The 19,158-nt window shown below is 43.8% G+C and overlaps 1 protein-coding gene across 3 annotated transcripts; it reads right to left on the bottom strand.

The window, feature by feature from the left end:
- Positions 1–1,553: 1,553 nt before the first annotated feature.
- Positions 1,554–5,628, bottom strand: LOC122091853 (receptor-like kinase TMK4). 3 transcript variants are annotated; one of them, XM_042662037.1, is made up of 3 exons: positions 4,920–5,628; positions 3,153–4,823; positions 1,554–2,402 (listed from the first exon to the last, which is right to left on the bottom strand). In XM_042662037.1, exons 1-3 carry the CDS (start codon positions 5,446–5,448, stop codon positions 1,873–1,875), a joined length of 2,730 nt encoding a protein of 909 aa, XP_042517971.1. In that variant the 5' UTR covers positions 5,449–5,628; the 3' UTR covers positions 1,554–1,872. The 3 variants fall into 3 exon arrangements, with proteins under 3 accessions (XP_042517971.1, XP_042517972.1, XP_042517970.1); XM_042662038.1 differs by having other exon boundaries at positions 4,938–5,628; XM_042662036.1 differs by having other exon boundaries at positions 3,153–5,627.
- Between the last annotated feature and the right edge of the window lie 13,530 nt (positions 5,629–19,158).

Raw genomic sequence — 19,158 nt, 5'->3', positions numbered from 1 at the left:
GTGAGGAGTCCAATGAAAGTGCACGAGAAAGCATTCACGGAGGGATCATTTTCCATTTTATGAGGGCAAGCTGATCAGTTTTTCCCATGTGTCTAGCACAGGTTTTACACTCTCCTAAGAAAAAAAATTCCTTAATTTTTTATTAATTATTAGAAAATGTAAAGTACTGTCCTAAACATTGTTATTTATTAATGTTTTTAGACAATCTTAGATACCATCCCCCTTCCCACTGGTGGGGTTTCCAACAATAATTTAATATTCCATCGTGGTATAGCATTAAATATGGAATCCACATTCCTTTTATCTGCCGCCGTCGGATAATATATATGTTAGGCTCTCTAACCATGAAAGATTCTACCCAATAAAACAGGAAGAAGTTAGGTATGCTGTTGGCTATTTTGGAGCTATAGCGACTCAACCAATGGAAGAGTTCAAGAAAAGAAGGATAGAGATAAACTTAGATTTGATTATACTGCTAACGTACCTAGTAACTCAAGAGCTAAGCTAAATAGACAGAAAGAAAAGAACTGAAGGAATCTGATGTTGTGAAACTTAAAACACCAACAATAATTCGAACATAGTTTAACCACATTTTGGTCTTAAAAATTCGAAGTTCTTAGACAAGAACAAAGCCCCAAATTTCAAGCCACAAAGGAAATTGAAAGATCTAAAAGAGGTAGAAACAGACCTATAATGATTTTAGTAGAAGTGATGAGAAAAGACATGTATGGCTTAAGCCTTATATCAAGTATGACGTCAATTAGAACTGGTTGGAGGAAGAAAAAAAAATCCATATAACTGATCCCATTTAATTAAGATAAGACTGAATAGTGTTTTTTTTTTGGTAATCATAAAAAAATTAACTCTTCTTTGCGGTTGACAAAAATGTGCCACATCATTGTGAAGGCAAAGATAAGCTAGCCCCCAGGTCATTATCTTGTCATCAAACCAAAATACCATTCCAGAAGCTCTCATCTCAGTTAATCTATTTATAAACAAATCTGACCACAGAACGACCACAGATCATCTCTAAGAAAGAATTCTTCAACTTGCTTGGTTGTTAATATTAGTTATGGCAGTTCACAGTTCAATGGCCTGCCCCTGTGTATCCAAGTCACGACCTCCTGTCATAAAAACAGAAGGTAACCACCACATGTTCATGACTCTGCTCTAGCTTAATTGAAAGGATATTCTTCACTCCAACACCTCAACATGCGCCTTTAAACACTCTCCTCCCATGTGAGGAAACTTACAGCTTCACCCCTTCTACCCAACCAACAAAAGAAACAAGAATCCAACCCAAAATGCATAGAATTTCTCATATATCCACCCCATTCTACATCTACCTTTCTGGCTTTCTAACCTTGGCTGCTGTAAAGAGATAAAACACTTTCTGTATTTCTACATAGCCTGCAAAATCAATTAAACAAATGGAAAGAAAATAATAACACGTACACATTTACACCATACAATTCAAACCAAAATCAAGGAAAAAAACTTGTAATTTAGCACTAATTTTTCTTTTTCTTTTTTTTTCGAGTTTGGAGACATGGTAAATAAAGAATTATCATAATACTCTATTTCTTCTCTTCACTTGACAGTTCAAACCATTTTACCATTAAAACTGCTACATCCACACTCTCACCAATCAATCTGCACTTTACATCAAAGAATCCAAAACAAGAAACATGTAGCTCTCGTGCCATATGATTTAAACAACAAAGATCTTGAGAGGAACTGACATGATGGCTATACAAAGGTTGAGCAAAAGAAATAAATAGACAAACCACTGTGTTCCTTGATAAACCATCAGATTAAACAGTGTGGAAGCATGTCTTCTCTGTCACCTCAGAATTTGATTTCACTCTCCCATCAACGGCAATCCGTTGAATTGAATGTGTCATTAAAACCAGAAGGTTTCGTGGGAATGCTAGATTGGGTGTCCCCACGACTCGTGATGCTGCTGCTGTTATAGAAGGAATCACCAACAATACTGGTGGTGCCTTCAGATTGCCATCTCTCTAGGACTTGAGGTAGACTTAAGTGTAGGTCAATACCATAATCATCTTCTTCATTCTGGGAACTGGGTGTCCACTGTTCTACAAGAGGAGCCAAGATATTAACTGCATGGCCCATATCTGGCCTTTGAGAAGGCTCACGCGCTGTGCAATGACCTGCAAGCTCCGCCACCTTCAAAATGATCCCCAAGGTCTCATCATCAGGGTTGAGGACTGGGTCAACAGCTTTTCCAATGTTATCCTTGTTGATCAGGACCCTACGGAACCATGTTACAAGATGTTCTTCTGGCATGTTTTCATCCAGTGCCTTTCTACCCGTGATTAGTTCCATTAAAACCACACCGTACGCATAAACATCAACTTTCGTGGTAACCCTTCCAGTAGCTGTAAGAAAACAAAAAAAATCATGGTTTAGCATATTTAATGCACAGAATTTAGGATACTGCCAACCAGTTAAAAGCTGAAACAGAAACAGGAATGTAACAACCCAATTATAGAGCATCCTAACTAGATAAGAGAAGGTCAAAGCTTGCTTTGGATATTACTGATTGCAACATTGTAATTTTGTTACGGAACCAATTTTTTTCCCCAACAGGTTTGATTTGGAAACTTTCCTGGAGGTAGATCATCGCATTTTCTTTGCCAAGTTAAAGAGGAAAAGTGGGAAAAAAAAAAAATTTTAATGCCTCATTATGTCTTGAACTGGTTTTGATGCTTGTCAAAGATTGTGCATAAACAATTGGAAGGAAGCTAGACAAAAGAAAAGTAAACCATCAGATTCTGTTAAGCCCCAATATATATAGGAAATATTTTAACAGTTAAATCTTAATGAGAGTTAAACAGGAAAGGAATAAATCCAATTCAAATTATTTTCCAAATTTGTTTGGATAAAGAAGGAATACAATAAATCTGTGTTTATTAATAAAACATTAAGCATATGATGAATGTTTGCAACACTTTGGACTGCTGTTGATAAAAAGGAAAAACTCATTACGCTTATAGCAGTTGCTGTTTCAAGGATTTGGTTTGAGTTTTTTTTCAAGGTTTCTTCACAGTTACCAAATATAATAAATGAATTCAGGAGATAAATCAATAATCCAAGCAAAAAGAGAAGAGAATCTAGTCTATACATACCAGCATATTCAGGTGCAAGATACCCAAATGTTCCTGCCAATCGAGTCTCAACTGAGTACTTCCCATCAGGGGCATTCTTAACCAAACCAAAATCAGCAACCTTAGCTCTCATGTCATCCCCAAGAAGTACATTCGATGGCTTTAAATCTCTATGGATGAAACTCTGCTGTGCTAAGCCGTGAAGATACTCTACTCCCCTTGCTACATCTAGGGCAATTGTAACTCTCTGTTTCCATGTGAGTGGGGGATACCCATTTTTATTCAAATTAAACAAACGCTGCCCCAGATCCCCCTGTGGCATATACTCATATACCAAAAGCCTCTCACTGCCATTGATGCAGAAACCCAGAAGAGCGACCAGATGCCTATGTCTAACCTTTGTAAGGACAGCAATCTCTGCCTGAAATTCACTCAAACCCTTTGTACCCATGGCAGTAGATTCCATCCTCTTCACTGCAATTTGTGTCCCATCATGGAGTACCCCTTTGTAGACAACTCCGAATCCTCCTCTACCCAATATATTATCTTCACTGAAGTTGTTCGTCACCTCTCGGAGTACTTGGATTGAAATAGTAACATGTGCACCATCAAAGACCTGGACGTCGCTGTTATCACTGCTTTGACTTTGTAATTCACCTCCAAACCCACCATATCCATTTGCAGTGCCCACTGATCCATTCTTCCCTATTTCCTTCTCATTCTGAGGGAGTGGGACTAATCCAATTTTCTCTTTGCGTTTCTTAGCATAACATTTGTAGATGACAAAAACTGCCACGACCATTACCAACACAGCAGCAACCACTATACCAGCAACCAAACCAGATGACATAGAAGAGCTTTTTTTAGCCCCTGGGGAGCTTGATTTGCCACTTCCTGTGGGTGAATCTGCAATTGGACTGGATTGTGGGCTTTCTTCTGGTGCTTCCCCACCCAGACCAGAAGTTATATTGCTCCCAAGATACTTGTTACCTGCCATTTTCAGCGTTACCCCTTTGGGAAATACTGGAACTGGTCCAGAAAGGTTGTTGTTGGAAACATCAAGAATAACGAGCTGATTCAAGTTGATCAAGTCAGATGGTATCGAGCCACTGAGATCATTGTCGTTCAACAACAAATTCCTCAATGATGTGAGGTTAGCAAAAGAAGGGGAGATTGATCCTGTGAATTTCTGTTTTGCAAAGTTAACTATCGTTACATTCTTCTTCTGTGCATCACAAGTAATAAAAGTCCAACCTTGGCATGGGTCATTCCCTCCCCAAGAAGTTGCTAAATTCTCAGGGTAACCAAGTTTTCCTGCAACAGCAAGCAATGCCGTCACCTGAGGTGAACAAGGACCCGGCTTTGAATTGCAGAAATTGTTGGTTGTGCCAAGAGTAATTTTAACTCCATTTCCGAAAGCAGGGAGAGGACCTTGGAATTTATTATTATCCAAAGATACATTCATTAATTGAGATAGAGACACTAACGAAGAGGGTATCACCCCAGTCAATTGATTACCACGAAGCTGAAGATCAACCAAAGATGTGCATTTCGAAAGATCAGGAATCGAACCCGTAAATGCATTTTGATGGAGCCATACCTGAGAGAGCTGCGTCATTGTTCCTAAAACATCAATAGTCCCAGACAAACCCACAACCTGATTGTTAAGCCAAAGGTTCTGAATCCCACTTCCTGATAAGGATTTGGGTAAAGGACCCGTGAGATTGTTGTAGGAAAGCCGCAGGGATTGCAAATTCGGAAACGAACCAAAAAAATCTGGAATGGTACCTATAGCATTAGCCTTACTCGCATAAAAAACGACCAAACTCGAAGAATCCGCCAGATCTGTGGGGATGGACCAGGGTTCTAATTTCTCATTCTGGCTGATGCTCATGTTCTGCAAACTGGTGAGCCCAGTGAAGAACGTGCGAGGAATCGATGTGAAATTATTGTTGTCTACATAAACCTCTTGAAGATTGGTAAGGTTTGCAAGAGAGGGTAATGCGCCTGAGATTTTGTTGTTCTGGAGAGAGAGGGTTTGAAGCTCTGAGAGTTGATTGAGATCTGGGGGAAGGGTACCACCAAGACCTTCGGAAGCGAGGCTAATGGAGGTGACCCTCTTGGATTTGTCACAGGCAATGCCCGACCATGAACAATATGCATTGCCTTTCCAGTCTTTGGGGATTGAATAGAGAGTGGTGGCGAGTTGATTCATGATTGCTCCATCATCTGCGACGGTCGGAGAGAAGTGAATCAGGAAGAAGAAGAAGAAGAAGAAGAAGAAGAAAGGAGAGAACAGCATTTTGCGTTCTCGCATTGTGGGGTTCCGGGGATTCTCTCTCTCTCTCCGACGAGATAATGGAGGAATACTGTGAGGAATAAAGATAAAAAGCAGGTAAGAACAACAGAGAAAGGAGCTGTATCTGCTCGTTTTGAGAGGTTGGGGACCTGGGGTCCCATGGGGATTTGTAGAGGGAGGAGAAGCGGACGGGTATGCTTACTCGTTTTGGCGAAACGGGTAGTTATTCGCTTTTTTGAATTACTAAATTGATCTCTCCCTTTTACTTTCATTATAAATCTATAACTGTAGATTTTTCAATTCTTTGTTTCTCACATGCCAACTCTGTTTGGGTGGTTCGACCAAACAAAACTCTATTTGGATGGTTCTACACTTCTAACCAAAAAAAAAAAAGAGAGAGAAAGCTACTTGATCGCATAGCATCTGAGTTAGTATGAGCCAATGAGAACATATGTCCAGGCATGCAATAGGAAGGGGCGGGATTGTCATTTCACCTCCCTATGTCTGTGCGCATTTATGTCTTTGTGCATGAGCGCTTTTTGATAGAGAAATGATTATTCTTTAGATTGAGAAAGCTTGTGAAATTATCATAGGGTGGATGTCAACCAGTGGAGAAATGAATATTTTTTAGAGGATTCTGGTCTCGCTGAAGGAGGCAATGTCAATCATGGGATGGGTGTCTACCAGTAGATGTGTGTAGAAACGCAACCCTAAAACGATGCAGAAGATAATGGAAAAACAAAACAAACAATGCACACGGATTTTACGAGGTTCGGCAAGGTTGCCTACGTCCCTGGTGAGATGAGACCCTGCTTCACTATCAATGGAGAATAGAGTTAGAGTTCATCCTCATACCTCTCAGTATTGCTTGCATTACAGAGAAATAAACCATCGCTACAAATATATATAGCGAAAAAACCCTAATCCGGATTAAACTACAATTGCCCTCAAATAAAAAATTCGAGCGGGGGGCTGCGCCCCCCTACACCCCTTGCTATCCAAGGGGGCCTCCTGCCCCCCTTGCAACCCCCACGGCCCTCTAAATGGCTAGCGGGACCACCGTCCTGCCTGTCTAGGTGCTGCACCAGTACTCCCTGGATTAAACTGCGACTGAATACAAGACATCATACACCAACAATCTCCACCTTGACTTGAATTCTGTCGAGCCTCATGTAAAGATAACTTGTAGACGTCTTCATCATTGTACCTCATTAGAGGCACAAACCCGCACCTGTTTGGTGCGTCCCTCATCTTCAACAATGAGTAATATTAATCAAGTCCAAACAGGACTCGAACTTCTCTGTAGTAACTGGCTTTGTAAACATATCTGCAGGATTGAGATCTGTATGAATTTTTCTCAAGTGAATACTGCCTTCTGACACAAGCTCCCTGATTTTGTGAAATCTCACATCAATATGCTTTGTCCTTGCATGAAATACCTGATTCTTTGCAAGATGTATGGCACTCTGACTGTCACAATGTAACACTGTACCTCCTTGCTCCAACCCCAACTCACGAACCAGTCCAGCCAACCAGACTCCTTCCTTGGCAACCTCAACTGCTGCCATGTACTCTGCCTCTGTAGTGGACAATGCAATTGTAGACTGAAGCATCGCCCTCCATGATATAGGTCCACCAGCCAATGTAAACACATACCCTGTAGTAGACCTCCTCTTATCTAAATCACTAGCATAGTCAGAATCAACATAACTTGCCAATTCTGTAGAACTTCCCTTGCCACTGAACATAACACCTATATCTTTAGTCTTGCTCAAATATCTGAAGATCCACTTAATTGCATTCCAATGCTCCTTCCCTGGATTACTCATGTATCTGCTAACAACGCTGACTGCATGAGACAAATCCGGCCTGCTACAAACCATAGCATACATGAGACTCCCAACTGCACTAGCATAAGGGACTTGAGACATCTGCTCCACCTCCTCATGTGTTGTAGGGCATTCCCTTTCAGATAACTTGAAGTGGCCAACTAACGGAGTGCTAACCGGCTTGGCCTTTTCCATATTGAAACACTCTAGCACCTTTTCAATATACCTCTTCTGAGTTACCCAAAGTTTACCTGCATTTCTATCTCTAAGGATTTCCATGCCAAGGATCTTCTTAGCGGCACAAAGATCCTTCATCTCAAATTCAGCACTCAACAAAAACTTCAAAGATACTATATCATGTTTGTTCTTTGCAGCAATGAGTATGTCATCAACATAAAGCATCAACAAAATAATGGAATTATCACTTGACACTTTATAATAAACACAACTATCATACTCACTTCTTGTGTAGCCAATCTTCATCATGTGGGAATCAAAGCGCTTGTACCACTGCCTAGGGGATTGCTTAAGGCCATAAAGCGACCTCTTAAGCAGACAAACATGGTCTTCCTTTCCCTGCGCCTTGAAACCTTCAGGTTGCTCTATGTAAATTTGTTCCTCCAAGTCACCATGAAGAAATGCAGTTTTCACATCAAGTTATTCAAGCTCTAAATCATATATGGCCACCAAAGAAAGTAGTACCCGGATCGAAGTGTGTTTCACCACCGGAGAAAATATTTCATTGTAGTCTATCCCTTCCTTCTGTGCATAGCCATTGGCTACAAGTCTGGCCTTATACCTTTCACTCTCCTTCTCAGATGTTGCCTCTTTCTTATGAAAGCCCCATTTACACCCAATGATTTTTCTTCCCTTGGGTTTTTCCACAATCTCCTAAGTCTTGTTCTTCTGTAGAGATTCCATTTCCTCCATCATAGCTGTCATCCATTTATCATGCTGTGCATCACTCAAAGCATCATGGTAGGAAGATGGATCACCTGTACCTTCAGTGAGGGCATAGGCAACCATGTCCTCAAACTAGTATCTCATAGGTACTTTGTGAGTACGCTTCCCTTTACCCTTTGCCACAGTATAGGGAACTTCTACTACTTCCTGTTGTCCTGGTAAGTCACTTGATGACTCATTCTCTCTTGTTGTTTCTAACTCACCTAACTCCACCTGCACAGTAGAATCTTCTTTATTTTCATCAACTGCTTGTGAATTGTAATTTGACTTCACTATATGAGACTCATCAAACACAATGTCTCTGCTAACCACAACTTTCTGTGAACTTGGGTCCCACAACTTGAATCCCTTTACACCTTTCTTAAAACCAAGAAAGATACATTGCTTAGACTTTGAGTCTAACTTGAAACGCTGCTCACTCTCAATATGCGCATAGGCTGGACAACCAAATATTTTTAGAATAGAATAATCTACTGGTTTTCCTGTCCATACCTCTTCAAGAATTTTACAATCAATCGCCTTTGATGGAGACCTATTGATGAGGAAACATGCCATGTTCACTGCTTCTGCCCAAAATCTCTTGCTCAATCCTGCATTTAGCCTCATACTCTGAGCTCTTTCTAGAAGTGTTCTGTTCATCCTTTCAGCTACACCATTTTGCTGTGGTGTCTTTGGAATCGTGAAGTGACGTGTAATCCCTTCAGCTTTGCACAATTCTAGAAACGGTTTGTATGTGTACTCTCCTCTATTATCTGTTCTCAAGTATTTAATTTTCTTTCCTGTCTTCCTTTCTACCTCAGCCTTGCATTCCTTAAATTTAGTGAACACCTCACTTTTATGCTTCATGAAGTAGATCCAGACTTTCCTTGAGTAATTATCACACCCCGTTCTCACAGAACCGGGCCAGTGACCAGGTTAACACCGGTTAACCCAAACCTGCCAGGATCATCAGATACTGTATTCCACCACAACATACACATAACTAATATAAGCTCATCAGATCAGCGGAAGACTAAGATTTACCTGTGAATAATCCCATAATACTTGATACCCGAATTGTGATACAATAATTATATACATTTGGGCTCGAAGGCATGATATTTACACAATAAAAATAAAATTCAAATATCAAGTACATAAGGGAATCCACCAAAACAATCAGAGTACACAGCTCGGCTCGGTATCAACGCTAGAGCTCAGCTCGGCATCAAGGGTTGAGCCCAGCTCGGCATCACATAGAAGAGCTCAGCTCGGCCTCAGAAGTGGAGCTCAGCACGGCCTCAAAGGTGGAGCTCAGCTCGGCCTCAGAACTACTGTCCCACAGCACAACTCTCACACGAGCAGTCAGTGCCTTGCTCTAACTCCTCAGGGGTCCACCAGTCCTCTTCAGGAAACTCGACTGTGGGACCCACCCCGTGCTCCTCAGATGTATGACCTGCAAAATCATCTACAAAGGGGTGTACACGTGGGATGAGCTCACTAGCTCAGTAAGTAGAAAGATGGACCACACAGCAGTCCACACATCAAACACATCATATGCACTACATGCTATGCAATACATTTTAAATCACATCCACCTAAGCAACATTACTAAGTCTTTGGTTTTAGTACTACTACAGCCACAGTACGCGTATACTCCGGGTACGAGCCGTGAATTCCCTCCCGCGATACGCCCATAGGGCTGTCGGAGAAGGCCCACCGTGAGTACTCGAAAAGTAAAGACAATGCCGTCCACCGGCTCTCAACAGAAATGTAAATGACTGAAAATAAAGGTGCTGACTCCAGCAATTTAAAAGTAGTACAATTGGCCCTCTTGAATGTACCACCGGGGTTGCCGACTGTCCTACATGACCCGTCGGGCGTTATGTCTAACCGCCACAGTGACCCGACGACCGCGACCACTGCTTCCCCCCAAATGATAACCCAACACCTTAACCCCTGTTGGGAAGGGTCGTAGCACGGGATGGTGAAAATCCTAATACCGCATGCTCCTATATGACAATAGTACGATTGCATAGTGCCTCCGTGTCCCATTCCACGGGCCACCAATGCACTCGTCTCCAAGCCGACTACGGCATCTAGTCTATCAATGCAATATGCAGAATGATGTCCACATTCAACATATAAACATCTCATTCAATTGGCATTTAGAAAGTAAACATAGCACATATGCATCACACTGTGAGGAATGACTAGACTACATAGCATATTCATGATGGCATGACTAGACTAGATATATTTAAATGAATGCCAAAAAATGCCTTGAAACAAGGCCAAACATCCTCTCCCCACTTACCTGTAGCGTACAAGGATTCCCGTTCGGTACGGGTGAGATCCGGTGCGAATCGGGTAGGATTTGGTGAACCTAACATAATTGAGTGGGGTTAGTACTTCACCATTTTAGAATCAAAATTAACACGATCCGATGATAAAATCATGTTTAGAACATTAAAAGAAGGTCACACGTCCGATTTGGGTCCAATCGGACGTATGAATCACCTTCGAGGCCACACGGGTGGGTCAGACAGGTGGGCTGTCTAGCCCACCGATCCTACCCACCGGTTTGGACCGACGGGTAGGGGCCCGCCGGTTCCACCCGCCGGTTGGGCCAGGGGCCCCTGCTAAGACCGGCGGGTAGAATGGCCCACCGGTTGAGCCAGAAGGCCCTTGCCCTCTCAGGTGGGTGTCGCAGGCGAGTAGGGGCCCACCGGTGCCACCCACCGGTCTTGGCGAAAAAGACACTGTTTCTTCCCAACTTCCTCCATTCTTTGGGGATTCAAATGGGGCTTTTCCCAACCCATTCCTCACACCTTCAAGGTCTTATAGGATGGTTCTAACCTAGATCTAGGTTAGATTCAAGGGATGGGAAACCATCTTACCTTCTTTGCTCAAGAACAACCTTAAACCCTCCAAATCACTTCAAACCCACAATGCTTCTTCCAGCTTGTCAATACCTCTTCAAATCCTTCAAGATCAACACATAAATCATCTATTAAACCTTAGATTCATCATTTCAAAGGGGATTTACAAGATCTTAAGAAACCCTACTCAAATCAAAGGTTTAAGCTTGGGTATGGTGAATGTTCAAGATACTTGACTTTGCTTACCTCCAAATGTAGATCTAGAGTTGAAGATCACTCTTCCGGCGCCGGAATGGGAAGATCAAGTTTCGGCACCACTGAAATCTCTCTTTTCTTCCTCTTCCTTCTCTTCCTTTCTTCTTCCCTTTCTTCTCTCTCTCCTCTTTACTTTTCTCCCCAACGTACGGGTGTCATAAATGAAAAGAAAATAAAGTCATAAATGCTATATATATATTTCCTAAATAAGTGAATAGTGCACATGGATGGGTCACTCAGGTGGGTGGGTGCACCCACCTATCCGCCCACTTGAGGGCCAAAACTTGGGATTTTGACAGAGTTCGGGCCTCGGCGCGAACCCCACCCCTGGCATACGATGTAGCATACGTATATACCTTAAAATATGGCTATAATACCTGCTTTATCCATACATGGCCTTATGGTAGGTGCATGTACACGGCTTGGGCACTCCCGTCTCTTCTGGCATTGGCTCGGACTTGTCGGGCCAGTCGGTGTTTAAGGTCACCCGTGCCATCATAGCCCATAAGGAACCCACTCTAACTCCCTCTGGTTCGGTTCCTGCATGGTTAAACCGGTTTAACCACGAAATCAGACCGGGTTTAAGAAGCAGGGTATTACATTACCCCCCCTTTTGAAAAATTTCGTCCTCGAAATTGCATACCTGGTTGATCAAAAAGATGAGGGTATTTGGCTTTCATTTCATCCTCTACCTCCCAAGATGCTTCTTCAAGTGAATGATCAGCCCATCGCACCTTTACATAGGAGATGGAGCGGTTGCGAAGGGTCTTCACCTTCTGGTCCAAAATTTCAGCTGGCTGTTCTAGGTACTCTGGTTCCACAGGTAGTACATGAGATGGATCATGCACGTATCTCTTCAACATGGATACATGGAATACGTTGTGAACATCCCCAAGTGAAGGTGGTAGAGCAAGCATGTAGGCTACTGAGCCAACCCGGGATAAGATCTCAAATGGTCCAATGTATCTTGGGCTCAACTTCCCCTTTCTGTGAAACCTTTGCAACCCTTTAGTAGGAGAGATCTTGAGAAATACCTTTTCTCCTGGCTGAAATTCAATGTCTTTTCTGCGGGTGTCTGCATAGCTCTTTTGACGGGACTGACCTGCTTTAATCCGTTCTCTAATAACGTCGACTTTGTCACAAGTCATCTGTATCATCTCAGGTCCTAACATTTGACGTTCACCTACCTCATCCCAATACAAAGGAGTTCTGCACTTTCTGCTATATAACGCCTCATACGGAGCCATCCCAATTGTAGCTTGGTAACTATTGTTATATGCAAACTCCATAAGAGGTATATATTCTTCCCAACTGCCACTCATCTCCATTGTGCATGCCCTGAGCATGTCTTCTAATATCTGTATGGTTCGCTCCGACTGACCATCCATCTGTGGGTGAAAAGCAGTACTCAAATTCAGCTGTGATCCCAAGGCACGTTGTAAGCTTTTCCAAAATCTGGAAGTTAACCTTGGGTCCCTATCTGAAACAATGCTCATTGGCACTCCATGTAAACGCACTATGTTGTCCATGTAAAGTTGTGCTAGTTTGGTCATGGAGAACTTGGTCTTGATAGGAATAAAATGAGAAGTCTTGGTAAGCCGATCCACGATCACCTATATCGCATCCATTCCCTTAGGTGTACTTGGTAGTCCGGTGACGAAGTCCATTGTAATCCTTTCCCACTTCCATTCTGGTACTGGGAGTGGCTGAAGAGTACCATAAGGTCGATGCCTCTCAGCTTTTACTTTTTGGCAGGTAAGACAAGTCGCCACATACAAAGCTATGGTGACTTTCATGTTTGGCCACCAGTAACTTTGTTTGAGGTCTTTGTACATTTTGGTACTTCCTGGGTGAAGTGAGTACTCGGAGCTATGTGCTTCTCGCACTATCTTGTCTTGTATATCCAAATCATCGGGTACACACAATCTGTCTCGAAACATCAATGCCCCATCACTGGCTAAAGCAAAATCTGGGTCGTTCATGGTTTGATCTTGAACCTTAACTCTGATCCACTGTAATTCAGGATCCAAAGGTTACTTCATTATCACCTCTTGCCTAATTGCCGGATGCACCTGTAGAGCCGTCAAGGATACAGTCAACCATTTAAGGTTTTCTGGTTGAGGTTCAAGCTCTAAGGTTGCCCCTTCATACAAGAGGGTTTCATCCATTAGCATCGCCTCTTGCACGAGTGGTGGACTGACCGCTAAGTATGAGAGCGACACAGTCTGTGTCTTCCGACTCAATGCATCTGCCACTACATTAGCCTTACCGGGATGATACTGAATGTCGCAGTCATAATCCTTCATGAGTTCAAGCCATCTCCTCTGTCTAATGTTCAAATCCTTCTGGGTGAAGAAGTACTTCAGGCTTTTGTGATCACTGTATATCTTGCACTTCTCCCCATACAAATAATGTCGCCAGATCTTAAGGGCAAAAATGACTGCAACCAGTTCCAAGTCATGAGTGGGGTAATTCTTCTCATACTCCTTTAGTTGTCGGGATGCATACACTATTATCTTACCGCGTTACATGAGAGCACAACCCAAACCGACTTTGGAAGCATCGGTATAGACTGTCATTCCACCTGTGCCTTCAGGAATAGTCAGCACAGGGGCAGTCACCAACTTTTCTTTCAATTCCTGGAAGCTCTTCTCACATTCCTCTGCCCAATCGAATTTCACACCCTTTTTAGTCAACTTGGTCATTGGTGCTGAGATCCGAGCAAAATTCTCGATGAAGCGCCGATAATATTTAGCCAAACCCAAGAAGCTTCTAATTTCAATAACATTCTTGGGGCTTTCCTATTCCACTACTGCTTTCACCTTAGCAGGATCTACTTCGATTCCGGCTTTAGACACTACGTGCCCCAGGAATCCAACTTGTTCGAGCCAGAATTCACACTTGCTGTACTTGGCAAACAACTGTTGATCTCTCAACCTCTGTAACACCATTCTCAAGTGTTGAGTGTGCTCCTCTTCGGTCTTGGAGTAGATCAAGATGTCGTCAATAAAAACAATTACCCATTTGTCGAGCACATCCTGAAATACTCGATTCATTAGATCCATGAATGTCTGTCGGTGCATTGGTTAACCCGAAAGATAACACTAGGAACTCATAGTGACCGTATCGAGTCCTAAATGCTGTTTTGGGTATATCACTGCTCTTTATCTTGAGCTGATAATAGCCGGACCGAAGGTCTATCTTTGAAAATACTCTGGCTCCTTGCAACTGATCAAATAAATCATCAATGCGTGGCAACGGATACCAGTTCTTAATGGTTAGCTTATTCAATTCCCGGTAATCAATGCACATACGCAAACTGCCATCCTTCTTCTTGACAAATAACACTGGGGCACCCCAAGGTGAAACACTTGGGCGAATAAACCCCTTTTCCAATAGTTCCTGCAACTGCATCTGCAACTCCTTCAATTCAACTGGTGCCATCCTGTATGGAGCCTTAGATACCGGAGCTGCTCCAGGAGTCAAGTCTATGGCAAACTCCAACTCTCTATCAGGTGGTAAATGCATCAGATCATCTGGAAAAACGTCGAGAAACTCTTTAACCACCTTTACCTCTCCTAGAGGTGTAATCCTTGCATCAACATCAAGTACCGATGCCAAGTAACCATGACATCCACTTTCTAGCAATTTTACCGCTTGAAGAGCAGAGACAAGGACCTTCTTCACTCTTTTCATGGGATTTGCTCGGTATACCAATTCTTTCCCTTCGTTATCTGTCACCCTAATCAGCTTTTCAGCACAGATCACATTAGCTTGATGAGCCGATAACCAATCCATACCCAATATAACATCAAAATTCTGCATATTAAACTTAATGAGTTACGCATCAAGGTTCTTCCCATTAATTTCCACTGGGCACGGCCCATACACTTCCTTCAACTGTGCAACTTTACCAGTAGGCATACTAACAATCATTCCATGGTCTAGGATCCTGGGTGACATCCCAAGTTTCTCTACAAATCTCTTAGATGCGAATGAATGAGTAGCTCCTGAATCGAATAAAACATAGGCTGGTATGCCTGATATGGGTAGGATACCTAGTATAACAATGCATATAATTTCAGCAGGTCATCAATATTAATCATAATGAATTTCTTAATTTAAAATGTACCTGCTACTACTTCTGTACTGGCCTCGGCTTCCTCGGCTTCCTCGGCTGATAGAGCATACATCCTTCCCTGCGGTTGATTCCCTCGAGGTAAGGGAGGTCGGTACGCAGAGGGCTGACTGGAGGGCAAGGCTGGTCTGGCCCGATAGTCTTTCGCATAATGCCCATATGAATGGCAGTTGAAGCAACGAATCTGAGATGTCGGAACTGGAGTGGGGCCCCTCTGCACTTGACCCGTTGCAGATGGAGGTCGAGGTGGCCTTGGAGCTGTAGGTGCCACACTAGTGTTCGGGCGAAAAGAGGTGGAACCCGAACCACCAACTGGTCTAGGAGGGTAGCCAGATGGCCTATAGGGCTGCCTATACATAGGCCCAGAACTGTATGATCCGCGGTATGCTTTGGAGGAATTTCCCATATCTGGGAGTGGATTTGTTCTCTTCCACAGTCCAAGGGTGAGGGACTGTTCACCCTTTTGCTTATCCTCCATGGTCTTGGCCTTCTGCACAATCTGGCCATATTTGGTCAAATCTAAAACCTCAAGTACAGACCCAATAGATGCTTTTAGGCCTTCTAGGAACCTTGCTGCCTTCTCTTCAGCTGTCCTCATATGCCTTGGGGTAAAATGGAACAAACTCTCGAATTGCTGTTGGTACTCAAGGACAGTCTTACCTCCTTGAGCTAAGGCCATGAACTCAGTCTCCTTTCGGTCTTTGAAACTGCACGGATAATGGTTGTCCAAGAACAACTCCTTGAACTGCTCCCAAGTGGGTTCTGGATGAGCAGCCAACAATATAGGCTTGGAGGCTTGCCACTAAGAATTTGCCTCTTTCTTGAGTTGCAACCCAGCACAAATGAGTTTCTATGCACTCCAGCATCTCAAATATCTTCTCTAATTCTTGGATCCATTGATCCGGTTCCAGAGGATCACTCCCCACCTTAGAGAATACAGGTGGTAAGTTCCTCTTGAATGACTCCATTACCCTTGACGTATTACTCGCCGCCGGGAAGTTAGGAGCATAGGCAGGATAGTAGGAGTATGGAGGAGGCATCCCATACTGAGGAACACCGAATGGTGGGATTGGAGGTGTACCTCCCACTTGTGGTCCCGTTCCCGACCCTACAGGCTGGTTCTGTGGAGTGAGTACCCGAGGAGGTTGACCCGGTTGAGAAAAGTCCAACTGTTGCTGGATAGCAGTCATAAATGCTTGCTGTTGCTGGAGCATTTGTTACTGAAAAGCTTGTTGGGACTGCTGAATTATAGTAGCAACATCTCCCGGTGTAAAGCCCGGTGGAGGGTCTGGGAGTGCAGTCATAGGTGGGTCCCCATGTGCCCCACCCTGACCAAGGGTCTCTGGAGGTAGTGGAGGTGAGGTTTGCCCCACAGAGCGGGACCCCCTGGGATTTTGTGGTCAACCGACCGGACGAGGACCCCGCGAGGTACCTTGGGCATTACTACCGGATCTAGTACATACCATCGTATTCCTGTACCTGGAACATATCACCCACCACACTGGTTAAACACCGTAGAATTGATTTTGGCACACAAGTTTATGCCATCACATAAGGTGTGGTAGTGTATGATAGCCTGTAAATAACCGCAGCTTAATTCCAAGATACAGGGCAAAGGCCCCAACAGATATGTCAATGGTCCCACTTGACCATAGCACATTAATCATAGGAATAATAATCAATAATGAGGATCAATGTAATCATGCTAGGAGGAGAGAAGGAAAGAAGAGAAAAAAAGGGAAAATTTTTTTTTTCAAAATTTCCAAATTTGCACAACCGGTGGGCTGCACCGGCGGGTAGGGGCCCGTCGGTCGAGCCCGCTGGTCCTAGTGCCTCACACCGGCGGGTAGGGGCCCACCGGTTATACCCGCCGGTCTTGCCCATGTAAAAACACGAACAGGGCCCTATAGGCCCTGTTCTGTCTTGTCCCTTTCCCCAACTCTTTTCTCTTTCTTCCTCTCTTCCTTGGGCGATCTTGGAGGTCTCCTCGGCACTTCTACTCTAGAGTCTACTCATCAACTCGGCGCTTTAGAGAAGAGTCAACTCTCCCTCCTTCAAGTAAGTTCCTCCTTTTCTTTTCTCAGAATTTCCCCTTTGAGGTAAAATGCATGTGTAGGCTTCACTTTAGGTTGTCTTTCCATATTTTTCTCCATAGAATAGCATTTCCATGTGATTGTGATGCCTCTGCTGTGGTCATTTGTAGTTTATTTGGATTTTATCCCCATCATTTGGAGAAAACCCCAAATCGTGCCCTAGGTTTCCAAATTTGGGGGTTTCTTAAAATTTTTACTCCTTTTCTCCAATTGATAACTCCTTTGTGATGCATTCCATTTGATTTGTGCTAGTTATGCTTTAGATTTCATGAATCATCCATTATGCTTGGAATCCCCATGTATTTCCATAAAATCCCTCTTTTTGTATTGGTTTCCTTGATTTTCATCCCATACTTGTATTCATGGAACCCCATAGTCTATTTGGGTATGTTCTTGCACTTTCGTGATCCCACTACTATGTCATTTCGTCTTAGTCCTATGGTTTCCGGTTGTTCTCCATTATGTTCGAATTTGCGTATTGGAATTGAATCCCCTCGTGTTATTTATGCTCTTTACTTTTGCTGTCATTTTACTGTTTTGGCATGTTTCTCTGCGTTGTCACCTACCGTGCATCATGTCCATAGGTTCCCTATCATTCCTAGCTTGTCGTCGTTTCCATTTTGCGAGTATTTGGGTTTTGGATTTCCCCTTTTTAATGTTGTTGTCATTTTCCTTTATGTACTCACCCTATTTTCTTTTTTTCTTGCCAGGATGTCATCTCGCACCGGCAAAGGACCATCATCCTCTCGCGTACGACGCAAGACCACCGCTTCTAAGCGGAAGAGTGCGGAGACCAGCTCTTCAGATCGTCGCATAGGGAGACCCGAACCTGCCCGGTCTGACCCTTCAGACTATGATGAGGAGCACTTCCTTAGTGCAGAGGCAGCAGCCAACTGGCCTAACTTCCTGAAGAGGTCAGTGATGATGGAGAAGACCGTGGTAGTCGAGGACTTCCACAAGGCTCAGCTTTAGGAGAGGTTCTTGGCATTGGGCTGGGACTCTATTCTTCATGTAGACCGACCATGCTACGAGCAGCTAGTCCGTCGGTTCTACTGCAACTTGGAGGTGTCATATGTGTACGGGGAGTTCACCATTAGTAGCTTGGTGAAGGGGGTAGACATCCAGCTGACGGTGGGCACCTTGGCCAGCATCTTGGGTATATCAGCGGCTGGGCACCGATATTACAGTCCTCCCAGGAGTAAGCCTCTGGGGCCATTCATGAGCCTGGCGACACCGGACTTCATCTACGAGACCATCTGCGGCAGCAGTAACCGCCCGGAGTCCGAGACGTCCTTCTACCCCGAGGTTCGTCTATTTGCCCGGTTGGTCCAGTTCAACCTGCTCCCCAGAGGAGGTCATCGGAACCAGGTGGGTTTCATGGCGGCTTTCATTGCGTTCTGCATTTACACGGCTGCAGAGGGAGGTGTCGAGCACTTGTGCCTCCCCTACATCATTCTTAGGACGATGGAGCACCACACTTCCCACCCTGAGGATGGATGATTCCCCTATGGTAGGATCCTCACTAGGATCTTCGAGTTCTTCGAGGTGAACTTGAGGGGCGAGGAGGGGAAGACTCCGGCTGATAGGTG

This window comes from Macadamia integrifolia, chromosome 10 (assembly GCF_013358625.1).
Source record: "Macadamia integrifolia cultivar HAES 741 chromosome 10, SCU_Mint_v3, whole genome shotgun sequence".
Lineage (NCBI taxonomy): Eukaryota > Viridiplantae > Streptophyta > Magnoliopsida > Proteales > Proteaceae > Macadamia > Macadamia integrifolia.
The sequence above is the reverse complement of the archived record's forward strand: the minus strand, read 5'-3'. Positions and strand labels throughout refer to the sequence as shown.

What these genes read in the sequence shown, in the direction of transcription:
- LOC122091853 (XM_042662036.1), bottom strand. Translation starts at nt 5,448, where the DNA reads ATGCGAGAACGCAAAATGCTGTTCTCTCCTTTCTTCTTCTTCTTCTTC. An exon ending in TCTTGCACCTGAATATGCTG is followed by an intron (nt 2,403 to 3,152) that starts GTATGTATAGAC and finishes GTTTTCTTACAG; the next exon opens with CTACTGGAAGGGTTACCACG.